This window comes from Pholcus phalangioides, unplaced genomic scaffold, assembly GCF_987345545.1.
Source record: "Pholcus phalangioides strain wild (caught in Gottingen) unplaced genomic scaffold, Ppha-v1.0 ptg000003l_1, whole genome shotgun sequence".
Lineage (NCBI taxonomy): Eukaryota > Metazoa > Arthropoda > Arachnida > Araneae > Pholcidae > Pholcus > Pholcus phalangioides.
This window is the reverse complement of record NW_028301596.1, coordinates 39,315,587-39,334,782: the sequence shown is the minus strand read 5'-3', so window position 1 is coordinate 39,334,782 and position 19,196 is coordinate 39,315,587. Positions and strand designations below refer to the sequence as shown.

Here is a 19,196-nt window from a genome sequence, read left to right as displayed (position 1 = left end):
GTATATCAAATTCATAAACATCAGTGGAGGGTTTTCTTTTTCTGAATTTTTAAATTGTACACTGCCGTCAACTTCAAAGGGGAAAAACCGTTACCATAAAACTCAAAATAATCATTAAAATTGCAAAAGTGTCTGCATGTTATTGTATATATTTCGTTTTCTAGCACATTTCCCAAACTTTTCAAGAATCAATCAAAAACTCTATTCATACTATATTATATTTCAATTGCTGCATGAGCTTATTTTGCCCACGACTATATCAATATAATGCATATATGTTATTGCTACATAAGCTAATTTCAACTCCTCGCTTATAACATACACGTCGGTTGTTACATACACTTCTCGAATCACCTAGGGGCTATGTTACAACCGAACTCGACTGTATTTATATCTAAACACAATGTCAGAGGGGAAACAAGTGATGCTTGTGGTTCCCCCCTTTTAAGCAGGCTCGCAAGTACTGAGCAAAATTACGAGTTTCCACTTCAAAAAGTGCAAATTGCCAAGACTTCGTGAAAAAGTTGTAAAAAATAAAATTTTAGCACTTATTCGTCAAAATTGGCAAATTTCGCATTTATCGTATAACCAATCACCTGCGTGCTAACGCTTCCTGTGTTACTAAGAGAGTAGGGATTGTAATTACGCGGCCGGTTTGACTAGTGTTAGGGCCGGGTACTGGGCCGCGGCCCGGCGGTTGAGACACACTGTTATAAACTACTTTACAGAGTGGAACACCTATAAATGAGTTTTATTCGTCAATTAATAAATTATAGAATGTTTTGCCGCAAATAAATAAGTAGTAATGCATTCTCTGTCGCGGTACAAACAATGCAAATTGAGAAGAGACAACATCACATAAATTTGGTGGTGCTTGATGTTAATGCTACCTCTTGATATAACGATAACTCCCTCCTCAAGGGTATTTTTCTTGGTCCACAGAATATTATTATATCGTGATTTAAATGTATACACTGAAAAGCCATCTTATTATCTCACCACCTTCTCTAATATACAAGAGCCTCAAAACTCGTACGTTGCGAACGCGTACTCTGAATCTGATTGGATCATTTTATCACTTGAATGCGCTTGGAGAAGGTCGCTTTTCTCGAAGGTTGGCGAAGATGACGTTTGGCGCCATTTTTTTTTTTTCTAGATTTTTTTCTAATTCTATAAAATAAAAATTTATTGACGTGTTTAACTACAAGAAAAACTGGTCCGCGTTTATGACGATGAGTGATACTCAAAAGGTTCTTTTAAAAAGACACGATTTCTCCATTTCCAGGTACGTAAGTGGGATTGGTGTCATAACTCAAATGGCTAATCGGTTTACGTATGCTGAGGGTTATCGCGTACAATCTCATAGTGGCGTGGTTTTTTTTTGTTTTTTTTTAATGATATGCACATTTTTGTCACAAATGCTGATAGAGCACATTTTAAACACGTATTGTGTTGCAATATCTTGAATCCCCTGTATATATTTAGAGACACGATTTCTTCTAAAGCACTTTCCAGCACTTGAAAAGCGGAAGTTTGACATTTCAGAGATCTTACTTTTTTTCCGACCCTCACCCCGACAGGATGACTGCACAAAAAATATTCGTTTTCGTCACCATTTGCTACTTTTTCGGATTCTTGAAATCCATGAATGTGACAGCTAATAATACACGTGAGTATCCGATCTTTCTTATACAGTTGAATGCGTGAAATAAAGGCATACCAAGCATATCCTTATGCTTTCCACCACAGTCTTTTCTACTGTGATTCAGCGATACTGATTGTGTGTTGCGATCCTTTTGTTCTAGCGTACATTGAATAACTCTCTTATGTGCTTATTTAAAAATTCCACAAAGTGGAAGAAAAATCACTTTTGACGAGTGATTTATACAAGGCAGACAGACATCTTCAACCCATTAATCACGAATACCACTACGCTCACTTGAACACAAATAAGCTCTAGGTGTTTCTGCGTGCGAGGAATTGATTGAATAATTGAACAACTTTTTCAAGGATTTAGCGCATCACGCATATTTAATCTTTTGTGGTCCTGTGTAGTGGTGGAATCGACATCCGGAAAAACCTGTACTTCATTGTTACAACAACCCCTTACAATCACGGTAAGACCCCTGTGCATTTGGCCCCTTCTTAGTAAAACTCATAAGTTATACAAAAAACACAGTAACTAGCATCCAAGATCCTTCCTCGTCATGGGGGATGCGCAATAAACAAGGAATAGTACCAGAAGCACAGAGATCCTCAAGACCGCACAGGGTCAAGTTCGGGCCCACCTCAGAGTCTCTTTTACAAGTGCTCTTCATCAAATGAGGGGTATAGAAAAGGGGGTTCTTAACTTTTTGTGTTCCACTGACCCTCTGCGCAGTAAGACCAGAAGCACCCTTTGCCAATAAGATGAAAGCATAAGACCCATTCACTAAATAATATTCACCACCCAATGATTAAAGAACAAAAAAATTTATTTTCTCATCGAATCTCACAGGCCTTCTGAAGCCTCTCCAAGAACTCCCAAGGGGTCCGCGAACCCCTACCTTGAAAACTACTTTTATAGACGGTGCTCGTTACTGGAAAAGTTTGAAGGAGATATATGAATTCAAGTTATTATTCACGTTCCACTTTCATTTGGATAATCTTGGAACGTCATCGGATTTTCAACGTGTTATTCCATTCGCCAACTCTCAGAGTTTTGTGTGTGTGTAATTTCACATATTAACAGAAACTGGATTTGTTTGTTTATTTCTGAGTTAATATAGCAGTGGCGGTCGAATGTGCTGGGGAAGGGGGCGCCAAAACAAAGTTTCATTCCAAGCTAGCAGTAGTCAATTTTCACAAATATGACTTTTGTAATTATTTTTATTCTAATTAATTAGATAATTTGTGTATCGAAATTTTATTTTAATACGTCTGTTCATATAGAAAATCATTCGCGATCAATATGCTCAATTTTGTTTAAATATGAAAAATCAATTTCTATTGAAATACTCATGACTCTGTTTTCTATATGCAGAAAATGGAACAACCCCTCGAATGAATTTTTTGAAAACACTGATATCGAAAACTTCTATACTGTGTTTTGAAGTCTGCGGTAGACCGGATAGAATCTCTAAGCGGCCGCATCCGTCCCGCGGGCGTAATTAGGCAATCACTAGCTTTACCAAAGAAGAAAAACAAATTATGTAAACCATAGGAAATAATTTTAATGTACAATTTTGGATTTTAATACATATTTTGACATTTTAATTTTTTTTTCAAAAACCTTGGAAATCCGATTTATGTATGGCATTTATAGTATGCGAATATCTTAGCGTTTTCTCACAAAAAAATCATCAACTTTTTCAATAACTGAAAATTTAATGATAAAAAAGTTACAGTTGTTATCATCTGTTGACGCAATGAAAATTATTTCAACTCCAGCTTTTTTTGTTGGCAATAAACGTAACTATTTTGACAAGAAAATTTTATTTAATAAAATCCTGTTTTTCTGTGCAATTTTACTTTTCGAATTATCGAATTTTTACCTTTGTTTTTGTAACTTTTTGATCAACTTATGGATATATTAAGTGAAAGAAAATTTCCCTTTTGAGTAAATTTTTTTCACATAAATTTTGGAATATGCGCTGCCACTTTCGGTGAAAATATGTTGTCAGTACGCTACTAACATATAGATCTGCATGTATAATTTTCGATATATCTATGCACATAGTTTTTGTTTGATGAACTCAAAATTTTCATAAATGTCCAGAAATTTCATATATCAAAAAATTTAACCAATTTTTTCCATGGATATGGAATATTTATCACCAGTTAGGGGCCGTTCAAGTATTACGTCATCATCGATGGAGGGGAGGGGGGGGGGTTTGGATAATGCTTACGTCATCAACCACTCTTTATGAAAATATTAAATATTCTTAATGGCATCTTACTTGGTGCGCCAAAAACGAAAAAAACCTTTCGATAGTTTGTGGGCACTTGAAGCAGCATTCCCTCCTATTGATAAGTGCCCTACAGAGCCACTTTAGTGATCTCTAGATGTTTCGCGGATCCAAGTGCTCTGGAAATGTGGACGGGCCGCTTAAGTGCTCCGGAAATGTGTACGGACCGCTAAAGTGCTCTGGAACTGTGCCACGATATCACTCAAGTGATCCGTAATCATATGCCGCGGATCACTTAAATAATCTAAGAGTGTGCCGCGGGTAACTTGAGTGATGTAGAACCGCATTGGGGGCCATTTAAGTGCTCTAAAACTACGTCACATGTCACTCTGTGTCCCGGGTAATTTAATTGATCTTAAATGTTCTGGAATTGTACCACGGGACACTTAACCGATCTGTAAATGTGCCGCTTATTTCATTTTAACAAAATTAGGTTTGAGGAGGGCAGGCTACATCAGATAACCCCCAGGGCTATATCTGATCCGCGGGCCAACGACCTTTATGGTATTTATCATTATATGTCTTATATAGAGGGTGGGTCGTAATGAATTTAGTAAAGATAAATTTTGAGTTGATAGCCTTCAAATAACATTGAAATGAACAGAAATTGATTATAACATATAAAGGCATTGTCTTCCAAAATTTCAAATTATTAGTTTTTATGCATTCAAAAAATAAAATTTGGGGGGGGGCAGGGGAAACAGGGGGAAAAACAGGGAGGGGCAAGAGCCGCCCCCCCTTCCCCCGTGTACATCTCTGATCCCACCAATATGCGTTAGGATTCAGAGGGGCAGACAAAATTTTGCTGACAACGGGGGGAAGGGGGTCAAAAATGGCTAAAAATTTGCTTACGTAATACTTGAACGGCCCCTTAAAATTCTTTCTTCGCACGAAGTATTTTTTTTTCTTTTCCATTTTCTTTTGTTGAATAAATTGAAAAAAAAGTTAAAAATTACGATCACAGATGACGCTGTACCATAAACTCGACTTAAAACGTGACACAAGCAGTGCAATTATTCATGTTTACTTCAATCTATTTATTGCTTGTTTGAGAGGGTTGGTGCGGACAATTTGGGCTTCTCGTGCATTTCTATGGGAAAAATCTCTTTTGTTTAAGGAATATTTAAAATTTTTCTGTTCACTATATATATAGGCACTCATTTTCTCCCTCAAATACTATGGATATTTTTATCTAATTTAACACGAGAATTAGAATTTAAATTATTGGTAAATATTAAATTTTCTAAAATTTTAACTTCAACAACATTCAACTTTATCAAAAATCATTAATATTTACCCATATTTTGTGCAATAAAATTTGTTTATGAACAATTTCAATAAAAACTCCTCTTGTTAAAGTACGTAACACTATAGTGTTGAGAGAAAAACAAAATTTCAAGACAATTGAATGAGTGAGTGGGTGTTCGAAAAAATGTTCCTTTATCTAACAAAAAATTTACTTTTGCGGAAAGAGCATTTTACGAGAAACATTGGCATATACATAGTGCCCCATCAACACCGCTGAAACTCTGCACAGCCAGATTCCTCGCTTCAAATACGTAAAAATGCACAAAGAACTGTAACTGTACAAACCCATAGTTTTCGGGAAAAATGCGAAAGGAAAGTATCCGCTATAAAAAATAATTTCAACCATTTTACCCCATTTGATATACTATTCTAACTTATACGACAACTGGAAATATATGTATAGGCCTATGTACATTATATATATACAGTGAAACCTCGTTAATGCGTCACCCGGTAAAAGCATCACTCCGCTTACCGGGTCACTTTTGGAAGTCCCAATTGTCCTCAGGCAGAAACTGGCACATCTATGGCTTACTCCGTTTAACGAGTCACTCCGCTTACTAAGTCATATTTTTTCTCTCCCAAGAGTGACTCATTAACGAGGTTTGATTGTCTAATTTTATAGAATTAATTTTATATAGTCAAAATTTAAAGAATTTACTTTAAAATTTAAGAAATTTAGACTTTGAATCTTTGATTTTTCACGCAATCTTCAGTAAATTTGATTATTTTATTTCATTTTTGTTCTTCATAAAGCCCATAGGTCTCCATGCAATGACTTGAAGTTAGAAAAGCGAACGGGAAAAGAAAGGATTTGAATATATGCAAGAAATTTGTGCAAGGAAAAATGTGCAACAATAAAAATCATCAACCTGAAATTGCCAAAGGGTATGAAATTTCTCACAAGCTAAGGCGCCAAGCACGAAAGAAAAATCTGATGAAATTGGAGAAGAAATCGGATCGAATTGAAAGAATGTAAGCCTTATCAAACGGAACAGAATAATATGAATTTACTTTCGACCAAAGCTTCAAATTGTCAACCAAAGCTGGGTGGAGATATTCTTTAACGACTTTGGTGTCAACCAAACTGTAATACAATAGTTCCATGCTTGAAGTCAAAAATGCATTAACCAATCGGCTATGATCAGTCAAAAAGCAGAGGAAATCATCAAATATTTTGAAAATTCTGAAAATCGATCTACTTCAAAACGATGGTTAAACAGGTGGCAGCAAAAAAGCAATTTCATGTTTTTAGGCACTGTAAGTGATAGTATCGCTTATAAAATAACTATAAAAGAGTGTGAAACGGTAACTGAATTGATCCTCCGCACGATCGGATACTGTATTACGTGGTGGAACCGTTCATATCCATTTGAGCGAGGCCGACCGTATGTGCTCCAAGAAAAAAAAAGAAAACTACATCGGTACTTCTTATAGCGTAGCGTTCTACTGCACGCTTTGGAACTCCAGAGGATGGTAGTTAAGTTTTTCACTGAGGATTGAGAATTTTCTATCCGAAAATCATCTCCGCATCTTATCCAGTCATTCGCACTTTCGACTGTAATTGTTTCTATGAGTGATTCTTTTCTCCGAGCGAGTAAATTCTTGTGGATATGATGTGCATGTCTTATTGCCAAAGCCCGAAGTTGGCGAATTCGCAAGCTAGGCGGCCCAGTTGTTCCGGCCAAAGTCCGAATTTCGGGCTTTCACTGGGCTTTAGCCGGCACCTATATGTCGATCCCTACATATCCCTATGCATGGATCACCAATATATCGATATTCCGATTCCTTCGATGGTTAGGGTTGCCCTAGCTAACGATGGTAATTATTTTTTAGCTATGGCCAATTATAAATAGATATAATTATCGCAAAAAAATACGTCAAAGCAGATATGGGACCGTTCAAGTATTACGTAAGCAAATTTTTAGCCATTTTTGACCCCCTGTCAGCAAAAGTAAGCAAATCTCTGACTCCACTCCCCACTCCCCCCCCCCGTCAGCAAAGTTCCGTCATCAGTTCTGCCCCTCTGAATCCTAGCATATTGGTGGGATCAGAGATGTACATGGGGGCTCGTGCTCCCCCCCCCCCCAACGATCAAAAATGTATTTTTTTAATGTCAAAATGTTTTTCTTTTAATTGCCATTTCGAAAGAAAGTACCTTTATGTTATTATAATCAATTTCTGTTAATTCCAATGTTATTGAAGACTGTGAACTCAAAATTTATCTTTAATAAATTCATTGCGGAAGTTCATCACCCTTTAAGCCATATAATGATAAATCGCATAAAGGCCCTTGGCCCACGGACCAAATATGGCCCCGGAGGTTATCTGATGCGGGCTGCCTCCCTCAAACTTAATTCTGTAAAAATGAACTAAGCGGCACATTTGCTTAAATGTTCTGTGGCACAATTCCAGAGCATTTAAGTGGCCTGTGTCACATTTTCAAGATAATTTAAGCCGCCCGTGACACATTTTCAGATCACTTAAATGACCAGGGACACAGTTCCAGAACACTTAAGCGATCCGTGACATATTTAGAGATCCCTTGAGTGACATGTGACATAGTTTTAGAGCACTTAAGTGGCCCCCAGTGCGGTTCTGCATCACTCAAGTTACCCGCGGCACATTCTCAGATTATTTAGGTGATCCGTGACATATAATTACGAATCACTTGAGTGATGCGTGGCACAGTGCCAGATCACTTGGATCCGTGAAACATTTAGAGATCACTAAAGTGGCTCTGTAGGGCACTTATCAATCGGGGAATGTTACTTCAAGTGCCCACAAACTATCGAAAGGTTCTTCTAGTTTTCGGCGCACCGAGTAAGATCAGTTAAAAATATTTCATTTTTTCATAAAGGGTGGTTGATGGCGTAAGCATTATCCGAACCCCCCCCCCTTCCCATCGATGCTGACGTAATACTTAAATGGCTCCTATGACCCAAATCATAGATATCTAGTATATATACATATATACAGTATATATATGGAGACGCATAAGGTTCGATATATAGGAGCTGGCGAAACTGGGCTGGCTAGTTTGCGAATTGGCCAGATTCGGGATTGGCAGTAACATACATCACCGGTCACAGTGGATGGAGCGAAATACCAAACTAGGCTTTTAAAAATTCTGTGCGACTTATATTTTCTGCAGCTTTCGTTAACATTTTATGTGACCAATCTCCATTGTTCTCGAGCAATTTTGAATAATCATCCCATTTCTGGAAACTGTTATCATCAAAAAACCTTGCATTTCCTCAAGTGACACTTTGTGACCTTTTTCTTTCCATACAGAAGTGAATTTCCTCTTAATTTATCGTGTTAATATGACGTAATTCGAGTTCCTGTGAAAGCTGGGGCTGCATAGAAAAACAGATAATCCAAGGTTCGCGACTCGTGTCTGTCTCGGTCTTTTTCAGAAAACATTCTTTTCTTTTTTTCTAATTTTTAATGCATTTTCCTCTCTTCATTTCTTATTAGCACAGCTGATTCATGGAACAACCTAAAGTTCATTTTAATAAGTAACGTAAATACCATAAGTCTGACATATGTATATGTCAGTACTCATAGTCTTTTGAGGAGATTTTATTAAACGAGTACAACACCATCGTGTTCGTGACATCAGCGCAGGAAATTTGAAAATTGCCAGACATTCCTGATTTATTTCTGTGATAAAAGTATAGAAGTTTATAGTAATGAGTATAGAAATATGACGAGTCATTTACGAGTAGCTTGTATGTTTGCCGTTGTTGCCGTGGTTCTGGGTGAAGCGATTGCTGCAAGAGGTGAATATAGTAAATTTAATTCTGGTTAAGATCCAAATCCTTTTTCTGAGTGGAAGTAAAGGCAAAATTCAATACCAAAGTTCTTGATATAAATTTGAAATGTAATATTGGTAAAGTTTCATAAGTTTTAAATTTAGTAAATAAGATTTTGTAAATATTTTAGATTGTTAGATTTGAAGTCAATAGCGTATATATTGATCATTTGCAACCAGTCCCCATACGAATTTTAATCAAAATAGTTGAATACATAAAATATAAGAATTTATGTGAACATTTTCATAAAAAATATTTAATTGTGTCAAAATTTCACTTTTTCCGGGTTTTGAATATTATTTTTAAAAGCGTTGGATAGCTGAAAAATTTATTAGGTTTAGAAAACGATTTTATTATTATTTTTCGAACAATCAACTTCTCGATAATCTCCAATGCAATATCCAATTCTGTGATTCCTTGTCATTATATATTGTTTGCGCAATAACTTTACATATTATTTATTCGGTACGTGGTATAGTCAGAATTAGTTGCAATATTGAACTTGATAAAGTACATCTATTTTTCTCGTGCATTCCGTGCACTCGACTCAAAATGAATTTATGCATATTCAGGTTTGCGTATTTTAAAAGCGCTATTTTCACCTAGTAATAATTTTCAAGTGCTATTCCGATATGCTATGATATTTCGAGTCATATTCAGTTTTGCAATGTTGTTTTTACTATTTATATATATTATAGCTCCACGATCATTTTTCGTTTCAATTTTATAATATTCAGCTTCTTTACTTTGTTCTTTTTACATTCAGCAATATTCAGCTTCGGTATGTTTTTTTTTTATTGTTAATCAATATTAAGCAATTTTCAAGCAATTTTTCCCCAATTGATATTTAGGTTTTCAATACCTCTTTTTTTCAATTAATATTCAGCGCTGTGGTTTTTTTTATTTCAAAGGATATTTTTAGCTTTGGATGATGATTTATTCGCCAAAATCAGCACAATGCTGATTTTTCAAAGTGATATTCAGCTCTGTGTTGATTTTGTTTCACGCGATATTCATCTTTGTAATGGTAATTCCACTTTGCAATGATTTTTCCAGAAATATCAGGCTTTGTGGACGCAATATTAAACTTTGTGAATGATTTTTTTGGCTATGTGAACTATTTTCACTCAATATTCGTCTTTGTGAATTATTTTCGAGCAATATCCAGCTTTGTGATGATTATTCAGTTCTCGAACAATTTTTGAATAGAAATTCAGCTTTAAAACGAATTTTTGAACAAAAATTCAGCTTTAGAATGATTTTTGAATGCATGTTCAGCTTTATGATGATTTTTCTTCCGGTAATATTTACATCTGTGAATATATAATTTTTTTTATTACTTAAAACTTGGTATTTATTTTATTTATTTATTTTTTATTTATTTATTTATTTCATTTTTATTGCTTGTATTTATTATTATTTTTTGAATAATAGATACTACCTGAGTGCCTATCTCGTGGTATGTGTCAAATACAAGTGCTACCATCTATATTTCCATTTGTGAGTGTGATGATTGAAAATTATATACAAATACAAATACAAATACAAATACAACGCCACAACAGGCAAAATGCCCAACGAGGTGGCTGATAAAAAGATGCCCATAAAAATATGGATGTCATATGTTTCAAAAATACAGCAACCCCATTAAAAATGCAATTAACACAAATTATAAACAATATATACACGTGATAAAATATTATACAATGCCCATAAAGAATACTTATGGTTGTCTTATTCTAAGAATGGATAGCTTCTCGATTTACCCCAACATGTTATCGTAATTATAATCAGGTAGAGTCTTTTTAACGGACGGATCATAAAAACACCATAATAAATACTGCATTTCGAAAAATTCTTTGAAAAACGCGTAGCTAATAGATAGATGCGTGTCCGGAAAATTCACCACTTGGAAAATTCAGCAACCAACAGTTCACAAATTAGGAAAATTCATCGCTGTGAAAATTCACCGACAACAATTCAACATGAGTGAATGCACAAGTGAGTGAATGAATGAGCTCACTCACTCACCAGGTTACTCATTAAATCAATAGGGAGCTCATTCTCTCACCCGCTGTCTCGTTCACTTGCTCACACTTTCACTCACTTACTCTGTCGGTCACTCTTTCACTCGCTCACTCACTCTGTAGGTCACTCTTTCACTCGCTCACTCACTCTGTCGGTCACTCTTTCACTCGCTCACTCACTCTGTCACTCGCTGACTAACTCACCACACAGGTTCCTCACTCTCACTCATTCACACACTTACTAGGTCTCTAATTCTGTTACTCCTCTAAGTCACACCCCTTTGTTGAAGTGTCTTGTCTATATATATCACTAAAAATAATCATTGACTTTTACGTGAATGAAATTAATATATTGAGATAGTTTATTCATAATTCGTCTTCACAGAAGTCTGTCCAGAGAATGAGGAGTACACTGAATGCGGATCCTGTCAACCTGTGCTTATTATACAAAGAACATCTCCTGCGTAACAGTTTGTCTACCAGGATGCGTCTGCAAACAAGGTCTAGTGGAAAATGATGACGGCGTATGCGTCAGACGTGACCAATGCGTGCCTCGTAAGTTCATTTATGTATACTATAAAATATACAGAGCGGATGAAAAGACCATGGCGCATTTAACGTGTCGCCTATGGCGCATATAACGTTTTAAAAATACTTTCTTAGGCATTTCATAACTAATAGCCATAGAGTCATACTTATCAAAATACAACTAACACTCATGAAAATAATCCTGATTATTGATTTCAAAAATTCAGCTAAGCAATGTTGAAAAGGGGGAAAATATCGGAAATTTTATGGAAAAGTTAGGACAGCAAAGTTATATGGAGATATCCCGTAAAATACGGGTCATATGTTCACCCTCTATATACCTGTTTCTCGCCAGCGAGAGGCAGAAATGCCGCAAATCTGGAATGCGGACTGAAAAAAATATTTTGCGCCCTTTGTTATGTGTATCTATCACTACAAATAATTAATGATTTTTGCTGGAATGGAATTAGTATATTGAGATAGTTTACTTATAATTTGTCTCCAAAGAAGTCTGTCCAGAGAATGAGGAGTACACTGAATGCGGATCCTGTCAACCTGTGCTTATTATACAAAAGAAATTGGCTGCGCGGCGGTTTGTGTACCAGGATGCTTCTGCAAACAAGGTTCCTTGAGGAATGAAGACGGCGTATGTGTAAGACCTTACCAATGCTTGCCCCGTGAGTTCATTTATGCATTTAACAAAATATCCAGGGTGGGTGAAAAGACCATGGTGCATTTAAGGGGTCTCCTATATTCTAGCATAGTGAACTCTTTGGTGCAAATATGATCTATCCATTGATTAATTTCAAATTTTTACCGCATATATTTGATTGTATATGTTATCCTATTCGCCAGTACAAAATTTCACATATCTCCAATACTTAATTTTTTACAAATCTTCGAAAAAACGCATTTAAAACAATCTGAGTGCATGGTAGAATAACATGACATCAATGAAATTGAATAAAACTTGATTGAAAATAAAGGAAACTATTCAGTTCATAAAGTAACATAAAATATTTGAGATCCGTTGATAAGTACTTGGGTTTTTGGTACTTTTCTTTATTTTGACTCATTTTTTTATTTAATTACATTGATTTCATGCAATTTTATCATGCGCACAAGCTTTTTTCAATGCATTTCTTTTGAAAATTTGGAAAACTTTATGTTCAAGAGACATATAAATTTTAGTGCGCGGAATACATGCGGTAAATAAATGGCAAAGTATTTATTAAAAAAAGTTGAAATATGCCCTAAAACGCTGAAATGGATGCTAAAATACTGAAATATGCCCTAAAACGCTGAAATGGATGCTAAAATACTGAAATATGCCCTAAAAACTCTGAAATATGCCATATAAATGCTGAAATATGCCATATAAATGCTGAAATATGCCATATAAATGCTGAAATATGCCATATAAATGCTGAAATATGCCATATAAATGCTGAAATATGCCATATAAATGCTGAAATATGCCCTAAAAATGCTGAAATATGCCATATAAATGCTGAAATATGCCCTAAAATACTGAAATATTTGTTTCATTCATTTATTTATGCAATATTGTTTGGCTGAGGTCTGTACAAGGGAATGCGGTGGTGAAGTTTGACAGAGACGATTGATGTTACAAAGGAAATCAGAAACTGTTGTACAACTAATTTCTGATTGGAGGTTGTTCCAATCGGTTATTGTTCGAGGAAAGAAACTGAATTTGAAACAATCTGTGGATGCAAAGATGCATTTCAATTTTTGTTAATGGTTAATTCTTTTTCAAAAGTATGAAGCTGGAGTTGGGAAATTCGAAGTGTGGATATGTGAAAATGGCCATGAAGGATTTTGAAAAGGGAAGATAATCGAGAGAGATATCTATATATACGGGTGAAAAGCTATTGCATATTGAGTTGATGAGTTCAGTGACGGAGGCGGAGGATGACAAACAGTTAATAATGAAGCGGGCGGATTTATTTTGAATAGATACTAATTTATCTACGTTTGAGAGAGTAAGTGGGTCCCAAATTTCACAGGCATATGAGAATACAGGAAGAATGTAGGTTTGGAAGCAGAGATGAGAGTTTTTGAGGTTTCGACGAAGAAAAAAACATTTTTGGAGACACTTATGAAAGACGTAATCAACATGGAGATTCCAACAGAGGTCGGTAGAAATAATTACACCTAAATATTTGTAATTAGAATCTTCGGTGATTAAATAGTTATTGATGGAGTAAAAAGAATCCAGGGGAAGTCTTTTGCGGGTAATTTTCATAAAAACTGTTTTGGAAGGATTAAGGGGTAATTGCCAGAACGAGCACCATTCCGATACAATATTGAGGTTATTTTGGAGAGATGCGTGGTCGGATTCGTCTTGCACTGATTGGTAGATGACGAAATCGTCTGAAAAGAGTCTGATATGGCAATTGATGGAATTAGGAAGATCGTTAATATAAATCAAACATAATAATAACGAGAGGGCCGAACCCTGGGGGGTGCCAGATTTAATTTGGAGGAAATGGGGAGTTCTGGCCCTTGAAGGAGGCAAACTGACTGCGGTTGGTGAGTTTTAAGTGTTTCTTAGTAACGCCTAAATGTTTTGCAGTTTCATCTTCAACCTTGTTCTCAGAATCGTTGAAATTCGAGTGAACCACCAGATCTGATCCACATCTGGCGTGGAATGCGAATATGATAATATTGCATTCAATAAGTCCGTTGAAAATTACTTGTATCAATGATGTTTTTGATTAAATAACAAATTCAAGAAAAATTTGACAAAAAACGAAGAAAAACCGGACTTTTGTTTTTTTGACTTTGAAAAAAGTCGGGACAAACAGAAAATAGTGATAATCCCGGAAATACGTGACAACGCGGGACGTATGGTAATCTCACCCACAACAATATAACAATATGGATAAGGGGAAAATAGAGAGAGAGAGAGAGAGAGTAAGGGATTTAAGTGCGTTCTTTTTACTATCATTGGGCTTGGCCTTCAAGATAGGAAGTTTTTCGAAAATTATATCGACTCAGAGAGGTGAAAATACATTGATTTAGTACAGAAAATTCAAGAACTCTTTTTTTATTTTTCGAGATATGGAGTTTTTGCGAAAGAGAGGTTTGACTGTATACGACATTAACTAATTGTGATAGAGTGTCCATACTTATCGCTCAATGACAATTTAACACTCATGGAAAAAATTTTAACTCCTATTTCAAAAATTAACCTAAGCCTTGTTGAAAAAAACGGGACATTTTATGAAAGATTTGGGACGGCAAAAATTAAAAGGATGTCACTAAAAATACTGGTCATATGTCAACTCTCTATAAACATGTTTCTCGTCAGCAACAGACAGAAATGCCACAAATCTGGAACACGGAATTGAAAGGTTGTGCGCCCTTTGTTGGAGTATCTTGGTCATCTGTATCACTAAAAATAATTATTTCTATTTCCTTGAATGAAATTACTATATTGAAATAGTTTATTTATGATTTGAACTTCTTAGAAGTCTGTCCAGAGAATGAGGAGTACACTGAATGCGGATCTTGCGCATCATTCTGTGATTATTATACGAAAGAAATCGCTTGCCTAGCAGTTTGTTTAAAAGGATGCTTCTAGCAAACAAGGTCTCTTGAAGAATGATGACGGCGTACGTGTAAGACGTGACAAATGCGTGCCCCGTGAGTTCATTTATGCATTCACCAAAATATACAAGGTTGGTGAAAAGACCATGAAGCATTTAAGGGGTCTCCTATCTTCTAGCATAATGAAAAAAAAAAAGACTGGTGGAAATATTATTTATCCATTTTTTTAATTTCAAAATTTTTACCACGTATATTTGATTGTATATGATGTCCTATGCAAGTACAAAATTTTACATAGCTCCAGTTCTTAATTTTTTTTCAAAGAAACGTATTAAAAATAGCCTGCGGGCATTATGAAATAGCATGACATCAATGAAATTGAATAAAAATTTATTGAAAATTAAGGAACCCATTTAGTTCATAAAGTGGCGTGAAATATTTGAGATACATTCATAAATAGTTTGGCTATAAACATAATTTAAAGTATTCGAAATTTTTAAAATTTAATTTCGGATAAAAATGAGTCGATAACATTTCAATATTTTTCAGCATATCATGAACTGAACAGATTTCTTTATTTTGAGTCATATTTTATTTAATTACATTGACTTCATGAAATTTTATCATACACACATGCATTTTTCCATGCATTTTTTTGAAAATTTGTAAAAACTTCAGTATAGGAGACATGTAAAATTTTGCACTGGCTTAGGTCTACTAAAAGTCTACTAAATTTTTACTTAGATGCTATCATAGGATAGCATAGGATTTATGATCGCATCTAAGTAAAAATTTAAGTATAGACTTTTTCTTAGATTTCTTATTTTTTTCTATAATTTTACTTGTATTATTTTTTAACAAACTATTTGCATGTCAGATAAGGAGCCAGATTTACATTCAACGCATCACTGAAGATATTATTTACATCAACATCTTCACACACACAGCAGTGATCACTGCTCATGGGAATCAGAACCATTAAATTCATTAGATACATTGAGAACGTCCATGACAGAGTGGTCACCCCTTTTCACAGTAGCTAACCTGTCATTATTCGTATATTTTCGTTCAAGAGAAACAATTTAAAGTGTCTGTAACATATATAGATGTATATAGTATTAATTTTCCATAATTCATTGGGCTACCCTTAGAGTAACAAACATCCCCGTATATACTTTTCTACACTCAGGTCCACGTAGCAACTAGGATGTCAAATCATTGATCATATATTTCTGAACCATATATATATATATATATATATATTGCGCGGTATGTCCAACAAATACAGCGAATGAGGATCGGCCTGAGAACTAAGCTGCCAAAATTTTGGAACAGAATCCAGCTGCATACAATCTTGTCAAATAGGACGCTTTTGTAAACCACGTGAGAAACGACGATGGGGTATGTGTAAGTCCGGAGGAATGCATTACTAGTGACTTCAATCATCAATTCACCCTCTATGGTTCACGGATAGCGTGCGTAACCTTTATCTTGAAAAGAATAGAGCATTCAGAGAGTATAAAAGTGGGCGGGGGACCTATCATTGTTTACTGATAAAAGAAGAGTGTTGGAGAAAGCGATAAGGGATAGTAAAAAGGAAGTTGAATCTAGGTTGGCAGATAATATTGGCTCTGACCCAAAATCATTTTTTCGATACGCCAATAATGGATGTAAGGGGACAGTTGGCCCCCTCTCGATAGGAGACTCTAGGTTAGAGAGTAATGTAGGCATGTGTAGTGCTTTCAATTACTTTTTCGCGTCGGTTTTTAATGGAGATAATGATATTCGATATATGGGGATTGCATGGGGTAATAAAACCCTCAACGATATTCAAGTAGAAGACGGGGAGGTCCTAAATCTTCTAAGAAATGTATGTGCAAGCAAAACACCAGGACCAGATGATATCTATCCCAGGGTCCTCAGGGAATGTGCTAATGAATTGTTGGGGCCAATCGCACAGATATACAGGAGTAGTGTTGCTGAGGGTATCGTCCCAAGGGATTGGAAACTTGCTAATGTTGTTCCGATATTTAAGAAGGGTAGTAGAGAAGCGGTGTCAAATTATCGTCCTGTGAGTTTGACGAGTTATCTCTCGAAAATTTTGGAAATTATCATCGAAAGGCAGTTTGTGAAGTGGATAGACGAGAATAATGTATTGTCGGATAATCAGCATGGGTTCAAGAAGGGGAAGTCATGTGTAACTAACCTCCTTTGCTTCTATGATCACGTGACTAAAGCTTTGGGTAAAAGCAAAACTGTAGATGTTGTTTACCTTGATTTCCAGAAGGCATTCGATTGGGTCCAACTTGGTAAACGCTTGAAACGTTTACATGAGATTGGAATTGGGGGCAACTTGTTGAATTGGATAGAATCGTGGTTAAGAGATAGGTCGCAACCAGTTATGGTGAACGGGGAATTCTCTGGTTGGACGGACGTCACAAGTGGAGTTCCTCAAGGAAGTGTCCTTGGCCTCATACTTTTTTCACTTTTTATCGATAAACTCGATCAGGGTATCGATGGGATTACTAGCAAATTCGCAGATGATGTGAAGCTAATGGGGGTAATCTTGAATCAAAAGGAGTTACTCCAGACCAACTTAAACAGGATTGCAGCATGGGCAAATGAATGGAGCATGACGTTTGACGTTGATAAGCGCCTGGTCGCTCATTTTGGTTCGAACAACTGACGGTTCTCTTACGTGTTAAATGATGTCACTATCCCGGATGCAACTAGGGTCACCGATTTGGGAATTCTCATTGACGAGCGGCTTAGGTTTTCTGAACATTGTTCAGCGGTGGTCAAAAAAGCGAATAGAATGCTTGGTCTCATTTTCAAAAAGGTCTCTTCGTGTTCTCCTAAAGTCATTCTTCCGCTTTTTCGAGGCTTAGTTCGCCCTGGACTGGAGTATGCTGTAAGGTTTTGGAGACCATACCTACAGAGGGACATAGACTTGATTGAAGGGGTGCAGAGAAGAGATACGCGTGTCCTTATTGGCACACGGAGCTTGAGTTATGAAGACAGACTTCATTTTTTGAATATGTTTACATTGGATGAACGCAGGTGTTGAGGACATATGATCGAAGTGATCAAAATTTTCAATGGGATGAATAGGATGGACCATGAACTTTTAGTACACCGTCAATCGACTGCTTTTTCAAGGGGACACCAGTATCGATTGGTGAGGGACAATGCAAGGTTATGGTGTCGCAGGGAATTTTCCACTAACAGGGTTGTTAATAAATGGAATTGCTTACCCCCGGAGGTAGTAAATTATAGCACAATTGATACGTTTAAAAAGAAATACGATAAACATGTTGGGGTAAATCGAGAAGCTATCCATTCTTAGAATAACACAACCATAAGTATTCTTTATGGGCATTGTATAATATTTTATCATGTATATATATTGATTATAATTTTTAATTGCATTTTTAACTGGGTTGCTGTATTTTTGAAATATATGACATCCAAATTTTTTTTGGGCATCTTTTTCTCAGCCACCTCGTTGGGCATTTTGGCTGTTGGGGCGTTGTATTTGTATTAATTCCCGAGCAAATTTGATCGCAACCGTCACAATTCTGGAAACTGTCATCATCAGAAAACCTTGCATTTCCTCAAGTGACACTTTGTGATCTCTTTCTTTCCATATATAAGTGAACTTCCTCTTAATTTATCGTGTTAATATGACGTAATTCCAGTTTCAGTGAAAGCTGTGACTGCATGGAGAAAAAAATAGATAATCTAAAGTTTGCATCTCGTGTCTGTCACGCTCTTTTGCTCTTTTTCAGAACATTGCCTTTTTTTCATTTTCAATGTATTTTCCTTTCTTCATTTCTTATTAGCACAGCTGATTCATGGAACAACCTAAAGTTCATATTAATAAGTAGCGTAAATACTATAATTCTGACATATGTATAAGCCTTGTATAATTGAGGAAAAAGAACAGACTTTTGAGGAGATTTTATTAAACGAGAACAATATCATCCTATTCGTGA

General features: G+C 35.8%; 1 protein-coding gene across 1 annotated transcript in view; it reads left to right on the top strand.

Moving 5' to 3' along the window:
* Nucleotides 1-19,196, top strand: part of LOC149088522 (zonadhesin-like) — a 135,314-nt gene that overhangs the window by 35,991 nt on the left and 80,127 nt on the right. The window contains 1 exon segment of the mRNA XM_089252083.1: nt 12,200-12,305. Coding sequence (XP_089108209.1) covers nt 12,200-12,305 — 106 coding nt within the window.